This window comes from Bos indicus, chromosome 22 (genome assembly GCF_029378745.1).
Source record: "Bos indicus isolate NIAB-ARS_2022 breed Sahiwal x Tharparkar chromosome 22, NIAB-ARS_B.indTharparkar_mat_pri_1.0, whole genome shotgun sequence".
Lineage (NCBI taxonomy): Eukaryota > Metazoa > Chordata > Mammalia > Artiodactyla > Bovidae > Bos > Bos indicus.
Genome location: NC_091781.1, coordinates 52,153,307 through 52,175,371, shown reverse-complemented (window position 1 = coordinate 52,175,371; position 22,065 = coordinate 52,153,307). Strand labels below are relative to the sequence as shown.

General features: G+C 45.6%; 1 protein-coding gene across 2 annotated transcripts in view; it reads right to left on the bottom strand.

Annotated features, from left to right (window-relative positions):
* Positions 1-22,065, bottom strand: part of SCAP (SREBF chaperone) — a 50,081-nt gene that overhangs the window by 23,614 nt on the left and 4,402 nt on the right. For both annotated transcript variants that reach the window (XM_019984621.2, XM_019984622.2), the window contains exon 2: positions 3,491-3,620. In XM_019984621.2, the coding sequence (XP_019840180.2) occupies positions 3,491-3,620 (130 nt within the window). The remainder of the gene's footprint in view (positions 1-3,490; positions 3,621-22,065) is intronic.

Below are 22,065 nucleotides of genomic sequence, written 5' to 3'. Positions count from 1 at the left end.
CGAGAGGCACGACTACCAAAACCTGAGCACTCTCGGGCCTGTGCTCCACAAGAGAAGTCACCACATTGAGAAGCCCGCACACTGCGCCTAAAAGGCAGCCTCCACTCGAGGCAACTAGAGAAGCCCACTCGCAGCGATGGAGACCCAGCACAACCAGAAATAAATACAGTTCTCAAAAAAGAAAACCACAACTAGATGTTTCATATTTCTGTAAAAAAGACTAAAAACAAAAAACCACAAGAAAACCCCTGATGGTGCCAAGAACTTCAGAGCACAAAGACTAAACTTTACAGAAATTAAAAAAAAAATACTTTAGGAGGCTGACAGATGTGAAAAGAATGACACCTGACCTCTGCAGTCTTCCTTCTAAAACCCCACAAGCTGAGACTAGTCTAGAGAGATAGAAACAAAGCCCCGCTTGAGGAACACTCCTCGAAACTGTCAAGCTCATCGAGAACAAGGCAAGTCTGAGAAACTATCACCAAGGCAAAGTAAGGAAACCAGATTTCCTCAGCTTGTCCCCATGTCCTTTCTCTCTCCTGAGATCTCATCCAAGATACCATGTTATATCCAGCTGTCCTGTCTTGTGAGGCTTCTCTTGGCTGGGACAGTTTCTTGGACTCTCTTTTTCTGATGACCTTGACAGTCATGAGGAGTGCTGGTACTGTGTAGACCACTCCTCACAGATTTGTCTGATGTTCTTCTCGTGATCAGACTGGGATTACGGTGTTTGCAGAGGAAGAACATAGAGGTAAAGCACCCTTCTCGTCACACATCAAGGTACATACCTGATCTGCCACTGCTGATGGTGACCCTGAACACTGTGTCGAGAGCTATCTGTCAGGGTTTCCGCTGGAAAGCCACTCTCTCCTCCCCTCTCCACTTGGCACTCTCTGGAAGGAAGTCACTGTGCGCAGCCCACAATGAAGGAAGGGGATTAGATTCCACCTCTCTGAAGGCAGAGCGGCCACATAAATTCAGAATTTTTTGCTCAGATCTGTCTATTCTCCTCCACTTAGTTATTCAAGCACACGGACTCAGCTATGTATGTATTTTGCTGCAAAATGTATCTTTTTTTTCAGCACTGACCACTGGAAGCTCCTGGGGCTGGCTCCTGTGTGCTGTTGACAAAAGAACCCATATCTCCATGTGCTCTTCCCAATCACCGTGCGTCTCCTCCAGGGCAGTGAGGCTCCATGTGTCCCCACGATCATTCTGCCAGGCACACTGAAGACAAGGAATAAACGTGCTGAATAATAAAGGAATGGATGAGGAATGAAGGACCTCACAGCTTCCTGCTGTGAGCAGCAGGCGCTTGCGCTGTGCTGCCCAGGGCCTGCACTTCCTAATCTTCCTTTGGAAACAGTCTCTCACCCGCAGTGTGGTGATGAAGCCAACCAGCAAAGCACCTCCCTGCTCACAGGGTCTTGGGTGGGAGCAGGTAGGTAATCCCATGCAGAGCCAAGCGGGCACCCACAGGGCTGAATCTGCTGTAGCCCCCATTAGGAAGAGGACAGTGAGCTGACCCGGAGCGGGTACAGTTGAGGGATGGACTCCTTCTGAGGCCTAACCCATGCTGTCGGTTAGTAAGTCCTGCCTGTGGGTGAGCTCTATGACCCCAAAATGCCCTTCTCACTTCCCCAGGTTTGGGCTGAGTTTTCTGTTCCTTATACTTAAAGCAATCCTTACAAGTTCTGCATTGCTGACCTTTACTGTTACAACAGTCAATTCTGGTGAGGTAACTGACCACAGAGAGGCCTGACACCAGGTGACTGAGCCAGGGCCTGCATCTCTTTCTCAACCTTTCAGGGGCTGCAGACCCCAGTGAGAAAGAGAAACCCTCAAGCTATTTTGTACCCCCACACTATCATCATCCCAGGCCAAAAGAGGACATCAAGAAGTGGAAAGGGCTCACAAACAAGTGAACCCCTGACCTTGGATAGACCCCTAGCTGTACCATCAGGCCCACTGAACTCTACTAGTCACAAAACACTCACAAACGCAGACTACCCCAATGTGACCAGGAACCATCAACTCCATTATGTGGTAAAACCCCATCAAGAGGTTAATGGAGGGACTTTCCTCCTGGTCCAGTGGTTAAGAATTCTACTTCCAATGCAGGGGACGCAGTTTCGATCCCTGGTTGAGGAACTAAGACCCCACATGCTGCTGGGCAACTGAGCCCGTGCACCTCTACTAGAGAGAACCTCGCATGCTGCAATAAAGACCCAGTGGAGCCATAAATAAATACTTTTCTTTTTTAAGAGAGAGTAAAAGAGACAAAAGGCTTGATCCCACAATGAGCAAAGTGTCAAGCTGAGACATGAAGCTATGAACTGGTTTCTGCCTCATCAGCTCACCCTAACCTTCGTGGCTGAGTACCACTGAGCCTGTGTTCTCTACTTCCTCCTGAAACCATGTGTAGTCATAACACACACCTATCTAACCAGATCTCTACTTTAGCAACATTAGAGCAAAGCTGACATCAAGTTACCTGGCTGCTACATTACCCAGAAAGGCAACAGGAAGGAATGTGCAATCACTGGCACAGAGAGGGTGGGAGAAGAGGAGCAGTGTGCCCTGAGCTGGGCTCTGCTCCTCAACAACAGACTCAGCAAGCCCGGCACCAACCCATGGGACCAGGGCCCAGCACGTGAGGGAAGAACATGTCATCCACAGCTGGCAGGTACAAGCCAGCAGGACGAGCTTATCATTTCCTGTAAGGTTTCCAAATAATGAGTCCAGAGTTCCCGCGGGTTACATCCCGCAGCCCAGACCCTCACCTGGAGGTTTTGCATTCCTGTAGGTTTTCTTCCTGTTTTGCATTCATGCTCAGCTCAGAGACAGCTGGCTGAGGACAGCACGATTCAAAAGTAGCAGCTGGCTTCAGGTCAGGAGATCTGGAGTTCTAACCCAGTGCTGACCCCATGACAAATGAACTGAAACTGAGGCACACTGCCATTCTCGGCTCAGTTCGCCCAACAGGCGAACAAGCAGAACCTGCACGCTTTACCTGACTGCACTGTGAGGATAAAACAGCACCTACCAGATTTGAAAAAGCTAAGCGCTCACTGCTAACATTAAATGGTGATGGGACTCGGAAGATAAAACATTCTCCAGGGATAGTCAGTGGTTCCCGCAACCACTTGGGCTCAAGGAGGAGAGGTCCGTTTGCCAGGGCACTGCCTGGCCCGAGTACCCACAGTATGGACCCAGACCCAGCCAGCCGGAGCTACGGCAACCACAACCCAGCTTTTCCAGGACAGTCACCTTCCTGCCATGCCATTTAGTGTTTCCTTTCAAAACAGGAATGTGTGACTGGATGTACTATTAAATGTAAACTAAATATTTTCAGTGCCTTTATAAAGTGGTTCAAGTGTTAAGCATTCGCCCATCAGAAGCTGACCACCCTCACTCCACGTAGAACCCCTGCCACGGCCAATCCGCACCCAATGCCCAGGGTGCTCCTCAGGACATGCTGAGCACCTACCCACTCTGGCTGCTCATTGGGCTCTCCAGGCTTGTGGTCAGAGGTCAGAGGTGGGGGCGAGTAATCTTTCACAGGAGTGGTGAATTCCACAGGTCCTGTTCCTGGCAAGGGCAGCTTCAGCAGTGGGTAGCTGGAATGGACAAAAAGGAGAGAAAAGTCAGGACATGATGGCAGGTAGAATCCATGCTGAGATAACAGTGACATGGGAATCACTGCAGCTGCACTCACCTCCTGTGCTAGGAGAACTGCACAAATGTACGAAACACCAGTCATCAAACTTCAGGGCTACAAGGAAACGCAGGAGCCTCTAAATTAGAATTTTCAAGCTCCTTTTTGGTCACAGGAAACCCAATTCATAAACTACTTAATGAAATAGGTTACTGGCTGAAAATTTTTAGAAATGTAATAAAGGCAAGATGCTAAACAAACTTCTGGTCATATTGGATACACGTAAGACAACAAGAAAAAACTGGGGAAGGACTTCCTTGGTGGCCTAGTAGTTAAGACTCCACGGGGGCACAGGTTCGATCCCTGGTCAGGGAAGTTCCACATGCCAGGCAGTGTGGCCAAAAAAGAAAAAAAAAAAAAACCAGGGAACCAAAAATCCAGAAGGATCCTGATTCAGACTGTTGCGAAAACTGCTTCAGTTTAAAAGGACAGACCATAACATTTTGTGTAACACATTGAGGGTATGGTTTACACTAGACCAGGCTGAATAGAAAACAATGGATCCACCACTGGCAAAGGAAAAAGCTTGGACTAACATCAAAAAGTTGGCAAATGGATGTGCTTTTGTTTCTGACTTCATGTCTTCAAAACTTTTTTTTTTAGAATTTCCCTGGTGGGCCAATGATTAAGACTCCGAGCTTCCGGAGTCTGCAGTAAATGCAGGTTCAATCCCTGGTCGAGGAAGTTCTGCATGCCACACGTGGTCAAAAAAAAATTTTTTTTAACTGAGAATTAAGTTTTATGTAATACAACGCACGAATCTTAAGCATACAGTGAGTGCAATGAGTATTTACACATACATACACCTGTGTACCCACTATGTAGATCAAGCTACAAAATATTTTTAGAACCTTAGAAGGTGGCGTTATGCACTAGTGAAGGGCATCGTCTACCACAAACCGCTATCAGAATTTCTATAATCACAAATTAGCTCTGCTTGTTTCTTCTGGCATATAACTGAAATCACCCATTCCACTGCGTACTCCTTTGTGACTGGCTGTTTCAACTTACATCTACCGGATTCATCCACACTGGTGCATGCAGTTTCATATATACGCACTGTTTCATGCATACGCGCTATTCCACCAAATGAACATATTACAGTGCATTTATCTATTCTAGTGTTGAGGAACATTTGGCTGTTTCCAGCTGAAACTATTAAGAAGAGAAATAATGGAAATGTTTATGTATACACTCATTCTTATGTAAGCACTCATTTCTGTAAGGTATGTCCCTTGAACGAAATGGCTGGGTTGTGGAGCCTACACATGTTTAGCTTTGTGGATTACACCAGATTTCCAAAGTACTTATTTGAATTTGTATTCCCGCTGGCGGTGCGATGGGAGTTCCAACTGCTCCACCTCTTGATCTTGTCAGTCCAATTAATTGGAACCATTTAAAGGAGGAGGTGGAGAAGGCAATGGCACCCCACTCCAGTACTCTTGCTTGGAAAATCCCATGGACGGAGGAGCCTGGTAGGCTGCAGTCCATGGGGTCGCTAAGAGTTGGACACGACTGAGCGACTTCACTTTCACTTTTCACTTTCATGCATTGGAGAAAGAAATGGCAACCCACTCGTGTTCTTGCTTGGAGAATCCCAGGGACGGGGGAGCCTGGTGGGCTGCCGTCTATGGGGTCGTACAGAGTCGGACACGACTGAAGTGACTTAGCATAGCATAGCATAGCAAAGGAGGAGGTGCTGGTATAGCTCTGTGGTTTCAATATACAGCAAACAATGTATGCTTATCTTTCATATGCTTATTGGCCACCTGGACAATTTCCACGTATTTCCAATTTTCCTTCTTTTCTCGATTTTTAGTTTCATTCCACTGTCACTGGAACAGATCCTCTGTATGATTTCAGTCTTTCTAAATTTATTGAGACTTGTGATGTAACACAGGGTCTGGCCTGGAGAATGTTCCGTGTTCACTTGGGAAGAACAGGTACTAGTGCCGTCGGTTTCAGGGTTGCTCAGGTCCTCCATTTTCCTTGCTGACTCTGTCTGGTTGTATCCATCACTGAAAGCGGAGATCCACTGTCACGGAGACTGTGTGTTTCTCTTTTCAATTCTGTCCATTTTTGCTTTATATATTTTAGGAGTCTGTTAGGTGTTAAGAGGTTTATAATCATTATATCCTCCTGTTATACTGAAGCATATATATAGTGTCAGCATATCAATATGATCAATATATCATCAATATATAGTGTCCTCCTTCTTGATCTCTAATAAGCTTTTTAATGTTGTTTGATAATAATATAGCCACGTCAGCTCTCTTTTGGGTATCATTTAGCATGGAATATCATTTTCCATCCTTTTACTTGCAACTTCTTTGTGTTCTAATGTCCAAAGGGTAGCGGATGCCTACAGTGTCTCCCCAGGCACCACAACTGGAGCCTGCGGGCCACAACCACTGAGCCCACACACTCTAGAACCCGTGCACTGCAACAAGAAGAGAAGCTTGTGTGCCGCAGCCCAGAGCCCAGGTGTCGCAACAAAGACCCAGCACAGGCAAAAACAGAGAGCACGCAGACACTGTTCTTAAATATACAAACCGTGCTGCCTTTTTTGTTGTTGTTGCACTGGGTCTTCGTTGCTACGCACAGGCTTTCTCTAGTTGCAGCGAGCAGGGGCTACTCTCCTTTGCAATTCGCAGGCTTCTCATGGCTGTTGCAGAGCACAGGCTCTAGGTCTGTGGGCCTCGTAGCTGCAGCTCACAGGCTCAGCAGTTGTGGCTTGTGGGCCTAGCTGCTCCTCGGCATGTGGGATTCTCCCACGGCATTTGCGATCTTCCCGGACCTGTGTCCCCTGCATTAGCAGGCACATTCTTTTCTTTTACTATTTAAATATTTTATTTATAAAATTTTACCTCACATATAGAAGGAATTCTAAATAATAAACAATTAGGTAAAATGTTATAAAGATAATTTAATAATTATTTTTACTAGCAACAGATCCTTGGTCCCAGGTACTCCAAAGGATTATACTGGTAATCCAAGGCACTTTAAGCAATAAAGTAGGAATTCTGTATATAACTGGATCTGGATTTTTCAAATGTGTGGAGAGCAATAGAATTTTCAACGGTATTTTCATAAATTTTCAATGGTATTTTTTTTATTAGCAGTTATTAATCAGACCCTTAAGAAAACTTTCCAAAAAAATAATCCTTGAAAATGGTTTAAATTTAAATCCATTAACTTCATAGGGTTTCTATTCAGTCATATATCTTTTAAATGTCAGACTGTCAGGCTTCTTTCCTGAAGGGAGTATAACAGTGCCTGTATCAGAGAATAAAACTATTTCTAAATATTTTTAAATTGCCTAAAATATAATTTTATATAAATGGTAAGAATTAATTTGGGAAATCAAAAATTTATTGTAATTAAATTGCAAATTATAGTATTACATTGTATTATAGTATTACATAGTATTATATAAAATATATATATTATAGTATTACATTGAATACATTTTGTTTTTTGGCCTATAAGAAAGACACAGGTTGCTGTACATTAGGAAGTCAAAAAAAATCAATATAAATTAAGTTGAAGCTTGAGAGGTTAGCTCTGTCCAGAATCAGTGTTGATTTAAAAATTAATGCAAGTTTAAACAAACATGCTTTGCTTTACCAACAAAACGTGCATAACACTAAGACAGAGTAAGCAATGCATTAAAAAAAAAAAACAACAACAAAAAGGTGCTTTCAGCCTGCGTATGGACATGAAAAGGTGTGCACAGAAACACAGATCTGGACAGGCAGATTTTTCACCATGAAAAACCAGGGAAGTCTAGATTCTTTTAAAAATCAAATTGTCTTTTAGTAGGCGAGTTTGATCCACTTATACTTAATGTGAATACCCACAGGGAAGGGTTGACTTATGCTGTACAGCTATTTGTTTTGTTTGTCAAATGATTTTTGCTCGTCAATTCCTCCATTGCTTTTTAAAAAAAAAAAAACAGGGAGAGGGTTGATTTTTTGTAGTGTGCCACTTTGATTGACTTCTACTTTCCTGTTCTATATATCTTAGAAGTTATTTTCTTAGTGATTACCTTGAAAGTAAAAGTCACTCAGTTGTGTCCAACTCTTTGGGACCCCATGGACTATACAGTCCATGGAATTCTCCAGGCCAGAGTACGGGAGCAGGTAGCCTTTCCCTTCTCCAGGGGATCTTCCCAACCCAGGGATCAAACCCAGGTTTCCCACATTGCAGGTGGATTCTTTACCAGCTGAGCTACAAGGGAAGTCCGTAGTTACCTTGGGAGTTCTATTAACAACTTATAGGACTTCCCTGGTGGTTCAGTGGTTCTTAAGAATCCACCACTAATGCAAGGGACACGTGCTCAATCCTTGGTCCAGGAAGATTCCATATGCTGCAGGAAAACTACTGAGCCCACGCTCTGGAGTCTGCGAGCTGTAACTGCTGAGTCCACGTGCCATAACAACTGAAGCCATGCGCCCTAGAGCCTACGCTCTGTAACAAGAGAACCCAGTGCAGGGAGAAGCCCACATACACCAACAAAGACTCAGCCCAGCCAAAAATTAAAAAAAGACAACAAAACCTTGTAACAATCTAGGCTGAATAGTATTATTACAGAGGAGTTCAAAAGCAAATCTGAGCAGACAGAAGAAAGGATCAGCAATCGTGAAAATAAGACAACTGACTGAGAGCTTAGCATCCACAGTATACACTCTGACAGTACATCCCATCTTTTCCCTTTTATACTGTTACTGCCACAGATTACACTTTATACATTTATTCTCATCAACACAGCTTTTACGTTACACTTAATACACTTGCCCTTTAAATCACAAAAGACAAAGAAAGAAATTACAAACCAAACCAAAAGCACAGCAATACTGATCATCTTTACTAGTGTTTATTTTCTCTTATGGTTTCAACCTGTAGGGCAGGTCTAGTGGTAACAAATTTGCTCAGCTTTTGTTTATCTGAAAATGCCTTAATTTCTCCTTCATTACCAAAGTACAGTTTTGCACAAGATAGAACTCTTGGTTGAGTTTTTTCCTTTCAGGACTTTAAATGCCTCCATGGTGAAAAAGCTGTCTTAAAACTCAACATTCAAAAAGCTAAGATCATGGCATCCAGTTCCATTACGTCATGGCAAATAGATGGGGAGAAAATGGAAACAGTAAGAGATGCTCCAAAATCACTGCAGATGGTGACTGCAGCCATGAAATTAAAACACGCTTGCTCCTTGGAAGAAAAGCTACCAACCTAGACAGCATATTAAAAAGCAGAGACATTACTTTGCCAACAAAGGTCCATCTAGTCAAAGCTATGGTTTTTCCAGTACTTATGTATGGATGTGAGAGTTGGACTGTAAAGAAAGCTGAGTGCTGAAGAACTGATGCTTTTGAACTATGGTGCTGGAGAAGACTCTTGAGAGTCCAGTGGACTGCAAGGAGATCAAACTAGTCAATCCCAAAGGACATCAGTCCTGAATACTCATTGGAAGGACTGATGCTGAAGCTGAAATTCCAATACTTTGGCCATTGGCTGCAAAGAACTGACTCATTGGAAAAGACCCTGATGCTGGGAAAGACTGAAGGCAGGAGGAGAAGGGACGAAAGAGGATAAGACGCTTGGATGGCATCACCGACTCAATGAACATGAGTCTGAGCAAGCTCCAGGAGCTGCTGATGGACAGGGAAGCCTGACATGCTTCAGTCCATGGGGTCGTAAAGAGTTGGACAAGACTGAGTGACTGAACTAAACTGATGGTTTCTATCAGCCATTAATCTATTGAAAATTCTTTTTATGTGAAGAGTTGCTTTTCTCTTGCTGCTTCCAAAAGCTATAAGGTTCACCTGTTTGGAAGCAGGTATCAAGAGCTGTCTCTGGACTTAGCTAAGGTTCTGTTGGGGAAAACTCTGCACAAGGGCTGGGCTGAGCCCTGGGTGTAGAGAGGAGTCCAGGGCCCAGAGGTAAGGCTGCTGGAGCTCTAGCTCTACTAGAGATGAAGGCGGGCCATATGTTGTATTTATCTACATTCACTTTCCACACAGTAGCTGCTCAAAACACACTCACTAAACTGAAGGCAGCCTGTTTCTCAAGATGTGAAATATTTAAAACATCTGTGAATTCCAGGAGTTTAAACATTTCAGCAAGGAGATCGAATCAGTCAATCCTAAAGGAAATCAATACCCTGAATATTCACTGGAAGGACTGATGCTGAAGCTTCAATACTTTGGCCACCTGATCCGAAGAGCCGACTAAGTGGAAGAGATCCTGATGCTGGGAAAGACTGAAGACAAGAGGCAAACGGGGTGACAGAGGATGAGATGGTTAGATAGGATCCACTGACTCAATGAACATGAACTTGGGCAAGCTCCGGGAGATAGTAAAGAACCGGAAAGCCTGGCATGCTGCAGTCCATGGGATTGCAAAGACTTGGACGTGACTTAGCAACTAAACAAAAACAACAACAAAACATTCTAGCAGGAAAAAAAAAGAAGGGCAGCACACCCCAGAGCATTCACTTTCTTAGGATGAAATCTATTCGGAAACAGCCACAGACCTTGAAATGCTTAAAATGGCTCACGGTGGGTCATTCTCCAACTTTGTCCTGGAGCCACATACAACTCCCCTTCTGCTTCTGAGGCGCTGCACCTGGCTCTTGCCCCTTCTTCTTCAAGATAACTCAGTTTCAAGCCTCAGCTGCAGTATTCCTTCCACAGGAAGTCCTTCCGCTCCCCCCAAAGTCCAGGTTAATAAGGCCTCTCCTGCTGCTGCTGCTGCTAAGTCACTTCAGTCGTGTCCGACTCTGTGCGACTCCATAGATGGCAGCCCACCAGGCTCCACCGTCCCTGGGATTCTCCAGGCAAGAACACTGGAGTGGGCTGCCATTTCCTTCTCCAACGCATGAAAGTGAAAAGTGAAAGGGAAGCCACTCAGTCGTGTCTGACAGCGACCCCATGGACTGCAGCCCACCAGGCTCCTCCGTCCATGGGATTTTCCAAGCAAGAGTACTGGAGTCGGGTGCCATTGCCTTCTCTGGCCTCCCCTCCTAGGAGCTACCAAAAAGCCCCATACTCATCCCAAAACGGTCCTTACCATTGACCATGAACCTGCCTCTTTCCGTCTCTGAGAACCTGCGATGTGCCAAGTGCCTTCCATCTTTTTGCTCAGTTAAGCCTCACCACAGCCCAATGAGGCACGCAGAAGCTATATCTCCCCCAAGAAAGTGACAGAACAAGTATGTGAACACAGGCAGTCTGGGCCCAGAGTCCACTCTCTTAATATCATGCTATACTATCTGGTATTACAGTTTTTTTTTTTTTTTCAAAAATGACCATAAATTCCTTTTAATATAAGCACAAGAAAAAGATTCTACAGAAATACAAAATGCAAGGTAATCATCACCATCCATGGCTACCAAATGTGAGACCAAAAGGAATGCTTGGAAAAAAAGTGTCGGGCAATTTTACAAGCAAAAGCACTCACTTTATCAAGGTCAGAAAAAAAAGACCAAAGATAGAAACTAGAGGTTTCTACCACCACCCCACATTGCTTCTGCAAACTCGTTTCAGTAAGCCAGATTCTGTCGTGGCTTACTCTGACCTTACAGGGGCACAAGGAAGGAACCAAGTCTCCAAACCCCTCCCTGAATTTCCTGTCTCAGCTCCACCCATCCAGCTGCTCAGACCAAGCACTCTGAGCTTGCACTCTCTCACACTCCACACCTGGTGCTCAGAAAAATCCCAAGACTCCATCTTCAAAATACATCCAGACTTGGCCACATCTCACCACCTCCAGGGCCTCCCCTTAGACTGAGCAACAGCTATCAACTCTTATTTGGAGTAATGCACTAGTCTAGCTAGACTTCCTGCTTCTCCTGCTGAAATCACTTGTTTCCTCATCAGGTACAAGTACACTCTGAATCTCCCCACCTCCCAGCCCACACACCTCTCTGTTGCTGTGCCCGCAGAGCCCACGGCTGGCCACCCAACACCTCTCCAGGGCCTGCTGCTGCCCTACCCTTGATCCCCCTCATCTGATCTCTGGACATGCTGGCTCAATTTCCAGCTGCCAGCACTGGCATCTCTTCACCTGAGAGTGTTCCACTGCTGCTGGAGGCCTCTCTGCCTCACAGAGACGGGCCCCAAGTGCCAACTGAGGATTAATGCTAGCTGGAAGCAGCCCAGTTGGTGGTTCATGTTATTATTGTACAGATTAGGGGTCGGCAAACTACAGTCCATGTCCTGTATTCATGTGGTCTGTGAGTTCAAAGTGATTTTTACATTTTAAAAGGGATAAAACCAAGAAGACCTACAATTAACACCACCCTCCTCCCCCTCCGCCACCAAAAGATGCCACTTTCACCATAGAGGACTGGAATGCAAAAATTGGAAGTCAAGAGATACCTAGAGGGGGAAAAAAAAAGAGATACCTGGAGGAACAGGCAAATTTAGCCTTGGAGTACAAAATGAAGCAGGGCAAAGACTAACAGAGTTCTGCCAAGAGAATGCACTGGTCATACCAAACATCCTCTTCCAACAATACAAAGAGACAACTCTACACATGGACATCACCAGATGATCAGTACAAAAATCAGACTGATTATATTCTTTGCAGTCAAAGATGGAGAAGCCCTATACAGTCAACACAAAGAATACCTGAAGCTGAGTGTGGCTCAGACTATGAGCCCCTTCTTGCCAAATTCAGACTTAGGTTGAAGAAAATAGGGAAAACCACTAGGCCATTCAGGTATGGCCTTAATCAAATCCCTTATGATTATACAGTGGAAGTGACAAACAGATTCAAGGCATTAGATCTGATAGAGTGCCTCAAGAACTATGGATGGAGGTTCTTAACACTGTACAGGAGGTGGTGACCAAAACCATCCCAAAGAAAAAGAAATGCAAGAAGGCAAAATGGCTGTCTGCAGAGGGCTTACAAATAGCTGAAAAAAGGAGAAGCGAAAGGCAAGGCAAAAAAGGTAGATACTTAACTGACTGCAGAGTTTCAGAGAATAGCAAGGAGAGATAAGAAAGCCTTTTTAAATGAACAATGCAAAGAGGAAGAGAAAACAACAGAATGGGAAAGACTAGAGATCTCTTCAAGAAAATCAGAGTTAACGAGGAACATTTCATGCAAAGATGGACACAATAAATGACAGACACAGCAGGGACCTACCAGAAGCAGAAGATATTAAGAGATGGCAAGAATACACAAAACTGTACAAAAAAGGTCTTAATGACCCAGATAACCATAGGTGTGTGATCACTCACATAGAGCCAGACAATCATGGAGTGTGAAGTCATGTGGGCCTTAGAAGGCATTACTATAAACAAGGCTAGTGGAAGTGATGGAATTTCAGCAGAGTTATTTCAAATCCTAAAAGATGATGCTGTTAAAGGGCTGCACTCAATATGCCAGCAAATCTGGAAAACTCAGCAGTGGCCATAGGACTGGAAAAGGTCCGTTTTCATTGCAATCCCAAAGAAGGGCAATGCCACAGAATGTTCAAACTACTGGACAACTGCGCTCATTTCACATGCTAGCAAGGTAAAGTTCAAAATCCCTCAAGCTAGGCTTCAAAAGTATGTGAACTGAGAACTTGCAGATGTTCAAGCTGGATTTAGAAAAGGCAGAGGAGCCAGAGATCAAATTGCTAAGATCCACTGGATCTAGGAAAAGCAAGAGAATTCCAGAAAAACATCTACTTCTCCTTTATTGACTATGCAAAAGCCTTTGACTGTGTGAATCACAATAAACTGTGGAAAATTCTGAAAGAGATGGGAATAGCAGACCACCTTACCTGCCTCCTGAGAAATCTGTATGCAGGTCAAGAAGCAACAGTTAGAACTGGACATGGAACAACAGACTGGTTCTAAATTGGGAAAGGAGTATATTGTCAAGACTGTATATTGTCACCATATTTATTGAACTTATATGCAGAGTACATCATGCGAAATGCCAGGCTGGATGAAGCACAAGCTGGAATCAAGACTGCCAAGAGAAATATCAATAACCTCAGATATGCAGATGATACCACCCTAATGGCTGAAAGTAAAGAGGAACTAAAGAGGCTCTTGATGAAGGTGAAAGAGGAGAGTGAAAAGGCTGGCTTAAAACTCAACATTCAAAACACTAAGATCATGGCATCTGGTCCCATCACTTCATGGCAAACAGATGGGGAAAAATGGAAACAGTGAGAGACTTTATTTTTTTAGGCTCCAAAATCACTGCAGATGGTGACGGCAGCCATGTAATTAAAAGACCCTTGCTCCTTGGAAGAAAAGCTATGACAAACCTAGATAGCCTACTAGAAAGCAGAGACATCAGTTTGCTGACAAAGGTCCGTATAGTCAAAGGTATAGTTTTTCTAATAGTCATGGTGGATGTAAGAGCTGGATCACAAAGAAGGCTGAGCGCAGAACTGATGCTTTTTAACTGTGGTTTTGGAGAAGACTCTTGAGAGTCCCTTGGACTGCACAGAGATCAAACTAGTCAATTCTAAAGGAAATCAACCCTGAATATTCACTGGAACGACTGATGCTGAAGCTTCGATATTTTGGTCACCTGACGCGAAGAGCTGACTCACTGGAAAAGACCCTGATGCTGGGAAAGAGTGATGGGAGGAGGAGAGAAGGGGACAACAGAAGATAAGAGAGTTGGATGGCATCACTGACTTAGTGGACATGAGTTTGAGGAAACTCCAGGAGATGGTGAAAGGCAGGGCAGCCTGGCGTGCTGCAGTCTATGGGGTCGTAAAGAGTCAGACACAACTGAGCGACTGAACAACAACATATAAAACAAAACAACCAAAGAAAAATTTGTGACAGAGGCTCCATGTGGCCTTCCTATGCGGCCCTGCAGGGAATGAGTCTGCTGACCTGGCAGAGGGTGCAGCTCCCCTGATCCGAGGGGGAGCTCTGAGGCGGAAGACCTGCACTGTTCCTCAGTGTCTCCGAATGTGACTCTGGGGTGGCCCGTGGTGTAAACTTGCTGGATAATGTACCTCCCCTTCCAGCTCCTTCTCCCACCCGCTGACCACTGTTCATTCCATCTTGCACATAAGCTGCTGCTGCTGCTGCTGCTAAGTCACTTCAGTCGTGTCCCCATAGACGGGGGCCCACCAGGCTCCCAGGTCCCTGGGATTCTCCAGGCAAGAACACTGAAGTGGGTTGCCATTTCCTTCTCCAACGCGTGAAAGTGAAAAGTGAAAGAGAAGTCGCTCAGTCGTGTGTGACACATAAGCTCAGTTCAGTTCAGTTCAGTCGCTCAGTCGTGTCCGACTCTTTGCGACCCCATGAATCGCAGCATGTCAGGCCTCCCTGTCCATCACCAACTCCCGGAGTTCACTCAGACTCACATCCATCGAGTCAGTGATGCCATCCAGCCATCTCATCCTCTGTCGTCCCCTTCTCCTCTTGCCCTCAATCCCTCCCAGCATCAGAGTCCTTTCCAATGAGTCAACCCTTCGCACAAGGTGGCCAAAGTACTGGAGCTTCAGCTTTAGCATCATTCCTTCCAAAGAAATCCCAGGGCTGGTCTCCTTCAGAATGGACTGGTTGGATCTCCTTGCAGTCCAAGGGACTCTCAAGAGTCTTCTCCAACACCACAGTTCAAAAGCATCAATTCTTTGGCGCTCAGCCTTCTTCATAGTCCAACTCTCACATCCATACATGACCACTGGAAAAACCATAGCCTTGACTAGACGGACCTTTGTTGGCAAAGTAATGTCTCTGCTTTTGAATATGCTATCTAGGTTGGTCATAACTTTTCTTCCAAGGAGTAAGCGTCTTTTAATTTCATGGCTGCAGTCACCATCTGCAGTGATTTTGGAGCCCCCAAAAATAAAGTCTCTCACTGTTTCCACTGTCTCCCCATCCATTTCCCATGAAGTGATGGGACCGGATGCCATGATCTTCGTTTTCTGAATGTTGAGCTTCAAGCGAACTTTTTCACTCTCCACTTTCACTTTCATCAAGAGGCTTTTGAGTTCCTCTTCACTTTCTGCCATAAGGGTGGTGTCATCTGCATATCTGAGGTTATTGATATTTCTCCCAGCAATCTTGATTCCAGCTTGTGTTTCTTCCAGTCCAGCGTTTCTCATGATGTACTCTGCATATAAGTTACATAAGCATAAGCTGCACTCAAATCCTTGTCTCAGGGAGACCAAACTAAAACATGCCCTCTACCCACTAAATGCTGACCAAACTCCCGTGTATCCTTCAAGGCCACCTCATCTTTCCAACCCAAGCAGTTAGGCACCTCTCTTCTACACTCCCACGACAACCTGCAGACACTGCTCCTCAATTCACCTGCTTAATTAATGTAAGATATATGAGGTGGGAACATGTCCCTCTAACTTTCGCATCCTCATACCAGCCACACGGAAGATGTTCAAGATGTGCAGGCTGATTTTTAACCTACCAGACGCTGTACCAAGGACTAGCTTCATGGTGTGCACCTATGTGGCTGCGTAAGGCCCCACGTTCAGAAGGGCCTGGAGCTTGGGGTTTAATGCTCTGCAGTAGATATGCAGAAATTCTTAACAAATCTATCTTTTGATTTGTGCTTCATAAACCAAATCCATCACAACGGCACATGATGTGGAGTACAGGTTCACAGGTGGTCCCTCCACCCTCGGACAGGTGCGTGACCACCAGCGCCCCTGCTCACCTGTGTCCCAGGATCTGGCCATCCCCTCCCAGTCCAGGTATCCATGTGCTGCTGCTGCTGCCTACAGGCGCCCGACCAAAACCAGTAGGTGTTCAGCAGCGCACACCTTGCTGGGTCCTGGAGCTGGGTGAGGCGTCGGCCGTGGCTTATCCCAGGCTGGCTGCACCACAGCACACTGGATGGCAGGAGCAACTGGGCAGGAGCAAGCCTTTCACCCACGCGCATCTGAGCGTACTGCAGCACCTTTAGTGGTACTTTCCCCTGCTTTTTGAGGAGGCAGCCCTGCACCTTCATGCTGCACTGGGTAACGATGGTGTTACGATGGGAGCTCAGGCGACACTGAAGACACACAGGAAGAGCACCCAGAAAGATGGCACGCGGGGGCGTGGCACAGGACTCCCCTCCGGAGGCACCAGCAGTCAGACGTGCTTCCTCTCTCCCCTTCTCAGGGGAGAGCAGCACAGAACTAGGGTGGGGCGGTGAAAGTCTACAAAGGGAAACTTCTGAGATCTCTTGATCTCTCTTCTGTTTGAGGAAGTCTGGGTTGATAAGGGCGCCTTTGATCTCCTCCAAGCCCTTCAGAGCTTTTCCGGAGTTTGTGTGCAGGGCCAGAGGTAACTTCTGCTTGGAGGGAGCCTCTGGCTTCGGAGTGCTGAACAGGACCCAGGAGCGGCTGCTGTAGCTGGGCCCTGGGCTCCTGCATCTGGGTTTGGGGACACAGGTCCACGGTGCTCAGACGTCCTTCCCAGCCTACCAGCCCAGGTCTCAAAGCACAGGTGCAGACCTGGCTTCTGTTACTCAGATTTCTTTCTCATTCATGAAAACAATCTAATCATGTTCAGAGTGGTCACAGGGTACAGAAAGAAGGAGCCTGCTCTATAAGCCCCTGAGTGCCCACCTGCAAAGGGTCCACAACAATCATGGGAAAACCGGGAGAGAGAGGTTGAGAGCAGAGGCCACCACAACCGAGACGTCCAGTCTCAGCCTGAAGGGGCTGCTTTGCTCCAGAGAAAAGGGAGGAGGAAAGGGCCATGTCTGCACTCGGATACCCACACACTCTGCAGGATTCACCTCCCTCAGGGGGTTTGGAATGGTCTCATGGTGATTCCAACTTGCTCTCTAAGGTAAAATTCACCCTCTGTAACCACGAGCAGCACGTTATGGAATCACAAGTGACACACTGACCCCCACATAAACCTCTGGCCCACAGGGACGGCAACCCAGCTGGCCTGGCACCCAGACACTGTTCCTTCATGCCACGGTGCACCCACCACTTCCCACAGCAGGCCCAAGCAACAGCACCCTCTGCCTTGCTGGGCCGCTACTGGGCATCCTGGTGGCCTAACTAGCTCTAGGAAATGTAAACAGACACCTGTCGCCACAGTGCCTACTTGCTACAAGTTTCATCAGATTTTCCCAAAGGAAAGAGCATTCATGGCTCCCAGGGTGACCCTGTGATGAACAGGCACACAGCTCAGGAAGCTGCTAGAGCCAGACAGAGGGAACAAAAGCAGCAGTCCCTTCATCAAGCTGAATAAGTCTCTCGTTCCATGTACAATACAGGTAAGCAATTGAATGGAGCCTGGGCATCTAATGAAACCACTAAAAGCATTCTATTCACTTCTCCAAAGAAGACATACAGATGGCCAATAAGCACACGAAAAGATGCTCGACAGCACTAATTGTTCAGCTCAGTTCAGTCGCTCAGTCGTGTCTCTTTGCGACCCCATGAATCGCAGCACACCAGGCCTCCCTGTCCATCACCAACTCCCGGGGTTCACTCAGACTCATGTCCATCGAGTCAGTGATGCCATCCAGCCATCTCATCCTCTGTCGTCCCCTTCTCCTCTTGCCCCCAATCCCTCCCAGCATCAGAGTCTTTTCCAATGAGTCAACTCTTCACTTGAGGTGGCCAAAGTACTGTAGTTTCAGCTTCAGCATCATTCCTTCCAAAGAACACCCAGGGCTGATCGCCTTTAGGATGGACTGGTTGGATCTCCTTGCAGTCCAAGGGACTCTCAAGAGTCTTCTCCAACACCAACAGTTCAAAAGCATCAATTCTTTGGCGCTCAGCCTTCTTCATAGTCCAACTCTCACATCCATACATGACCACTGGAAAAACCATAGCCTTGACTAGACGGACCTTTGTTGGCAAAGTAATGTCTCTGCTTTTGAATATGCTATCTAGGTTGGTCATAACTTTTCTTCCAAGGAGTAAGCGTCTTTTAATTTCATGGCTGCAGTCACCATCTGCAGTGATTTTGGAGCCCCCAAAAATAAAGTCTCTCACTGTTTCCACTGTCTCCCCATCCATTTCCCATGAAGTGATGGGACCGGATGCCATGATCTTCGTTTTCTGAACGTTGAGCTTTAAGCCAACTTTTTCACTCTCCACTTTTCACTTTCATCAAGAGGCTTTTGAGTTCCTCTTCACTTTCTGCCATAAGGGTGGTGTCATCTGTATATCTGAGGTTATTGATATTTCTCCCAGCAATCTTGATTCTAGATTGTGCTTCTTCCAGTCCAGTGTTTCTCATGATGTACTCTGCATATAAGTTAAATAAGCAGGGTGACAATATACAGCCTTGACATACTCCTTTTCCTATTTGGAACCAGTCTGTTGTTCCATGTCCAGTTCTAACTGTTGCTTCCTGACCTGCTTACAGGTTTCTCAAGAGGCAGGTCAGGTGGTCTGGTATTCCCATCTCTTTCAGAATTTTCCACAGTTTATTGTGATCCACACAGTCAAAGGCTTTGGCATAGTCAATAAAGCAGAAATAGATGTTTTTCTGGAACTCTCATGCTTTTTCCATGATCCAGTGGATGTTGGCAATTTGATCTCTGGTTCCTCTGCCTTTTCTAAAACCAGCTGGAACATCTGGAAGTTCACCAATAATGTACTGTTAAGCCTGGCTTGGAAAATTTTGAGTATTACTTTACTAGCATGTGAGATGAGTGCAATTGTGCGGTAGTTTGAGCATTCTTTGGCATTGCCTTTCTTTGGGATTGGAATGAACACTGACCTTTTCCAGTCCTGTGGCCACTGCTGAGTTTTCCAAATTTGCTGGCATATTGAGTGCAGCACTTTCATAGCATCATCTTTCAGGATTTGAAAGAGCTCAACTGGAATTCCATCACTTCCACTAGTTTTGTTCGTAGTGATGCTTTCTAAGGCCCACTTGCCTTCACATTCCAGGATGTCTGGCTCTAGATGAGTGATCACACCATCGTGATTATCTGGGTCGTGAAGATCTTTTTTGTACAGTTCTTCTGTGTATTCTTGCCACCTCTTCTTAATATCTTCTGCTTCTGTTAGGTCCATACCATTTCTGTCCTTTATTGAGCCCATCTTTGCATGAAATGTTCCCTTGGTACCTCTAATTTTCTTGAACAGATCTGTAGTCTTTCCCATTCTGTTGTTTTCCTCTATTTCTTTGCATTGATCGCTGAGGAAGGCTTTCTTATCTCTTCTTGCTATTCTTTGGAACTCTGCATTCAGATGCTCATATCTTTCCTTTTCTCCTTTGCTTTTCTCTTCTCTTCTTTTCACAGGCCTTATTTGTAAGGCCTCCCCAGACAGACATTTTGCTTTTTTGCATTTCTTTTCCATGGGGATGGTCTTGATCCCTGTCTCCTGTACAATGTCACGAATCTCATTCCATAGTTCATCACGCACTCTGTCTATCAGATCTAGGCCCTTAAATCTATTTCTCACTTCCACTGTAGCTACCATACGATCCAGCAATCCCAGTCCTGGGAATATAGTTGGAGCAAACGCTAATTCAAAAAGGTAACAGGCACTCTTAGGTTCACAGAAGCACTCCTTACAAGAGCCCAGACATGGAAACCACCTAAATGCCCATGGACAGATGAGTGGATACAGAAGATGTAGCACATTAAAAAAAAAAAAAAAAGGAATATTAGTTATAAAAAGGAATGAAATAACGCCATTTGCAGCAACATGGATGGACCCAAAGATGATCATACGAAGTGAAGTCAGCAGGAGAAAGACAAGTACTATATGGTATCAGTTATATGCGGAAGCTAAAATATGACACAAATGAACTTATTTACAAACAGAAACAGACCCACAGACATAGAAATTTAAAACCAGTTACCAATGGGGAAAGGGGAAGGATACATAAGGAGTTTAGGATTAGCAAATACAAACTACCATATTAAAAAATAGATAAAACAAGGTCCTACTCTACAGCAAAGCGAAAAATATTCAATCTCCTGTAACAAACCATAATGGAAAGAATATGAAAAACAGTATGTATACATGGATAACTGAATCACTTTGCTGTAGAGTAGAAACTGACACAACATAATAAATCAATTATCCTTCAATTAAAAACAAAAATTACAGGAACTTCCCTGGTAGTCCAGTGGTTAAGGATCCACCCTGCAGGGGCTTCCCTGGTGGCTCAGCGGATTAAAATCCACCTGCCAACGCGTGACACGTGGGTTTGATCTCTGGTTCAGGAAGACGCCACATGCCAAGGGGCAACTAAACCTGTGCACCAGCACTACTGAAGTTACGCGCCTAGAGCCCGTGCTCTGTGACGAGAGAGGCCCATACAATGAGACGCCCACACCACAACTGCAGAGTAGCCCCGCGCACAGCGACTAGAGAAAAGCCCGTGCAGCAAGAGGACCCAGTGCAGCCAACAGAAATATACAAAAATTATTTTTTAAATAATAATAAACACACAAACTTAAAAGAAAAAAAAAAATCCAGTGGCACTGCAATTGTTTCTCTCAGGCTGAGACTATGGGAGGGTCTGTGTTCGGCATTACCGTCTGGCACAGCTCTTGGTATATACTACAGCCATCTTCATTGAGGTAGCTATAAAACTCAACTGCATACACTCTCCTCAACGTCTATTATGTAGGGCCACTACCTCAAAAAGCCTCTCTGTCCTCTGTCTAGGCAGATCCTGGCACACTGCAACTGAGACTCTCTTTCTCCAGCTTCTTGGTCAAGGAGCAGACCCCTGCAGTGAAAGTTAACAGCACCAAAGTGTTCTTCATAAAGTTCACATCACCCCAGTGAAGTGGAGAAACCACAGATGTGGATCCACCACACAGACCTGCCAGTTGCAGCACACCACTTACTATCTCGCCGTACAAGCTTCATCATCAGCAGAGGAGCTAATAACCACCTCCTCCAAGGATGTCAGGTGAGCAAATGAAACAGCATGTGTGGAAGTGCTTGCGCACGAAGCCAGTGCTCAGTGAACATGAGTCTCCACTCCCTCTCACCAGCCCAGTCCACCCTGAGGGCCCCCACCCGTTCCCAGGACTGATGTTCCGCCAGACACACCTGTGGGATCTAAGACAGGCGTCCGCCCAGCTTGACTGCAACTGGGCTGCTGCTGCTGTTCAGTCACCAAGCTGAGGCCGACTCTGTGACCCCATGGACTACAGCATGCCAGGCTTCCCTGTCCCTCACCAGCTCCAGGAGTTTGCCCAAGTTCAAGTCCATCGAATCAGTGATGCCATCCAACCATCTCATCTTCTGTCACCCTCTTCTCCTTCTACCTTCAATCTTTCCCAGCATCAGGGTCTTTTCCAATGAATTGGCTCTTCACATCAGGTGGCCAAAGAACTGGAGCTTCAGCTTCAGTGTCAGTCCTTCCAATGAGTATTCAGAATTGATTTCCTTTAGGATTGACTGGTATGATCTCCTTGCTGTC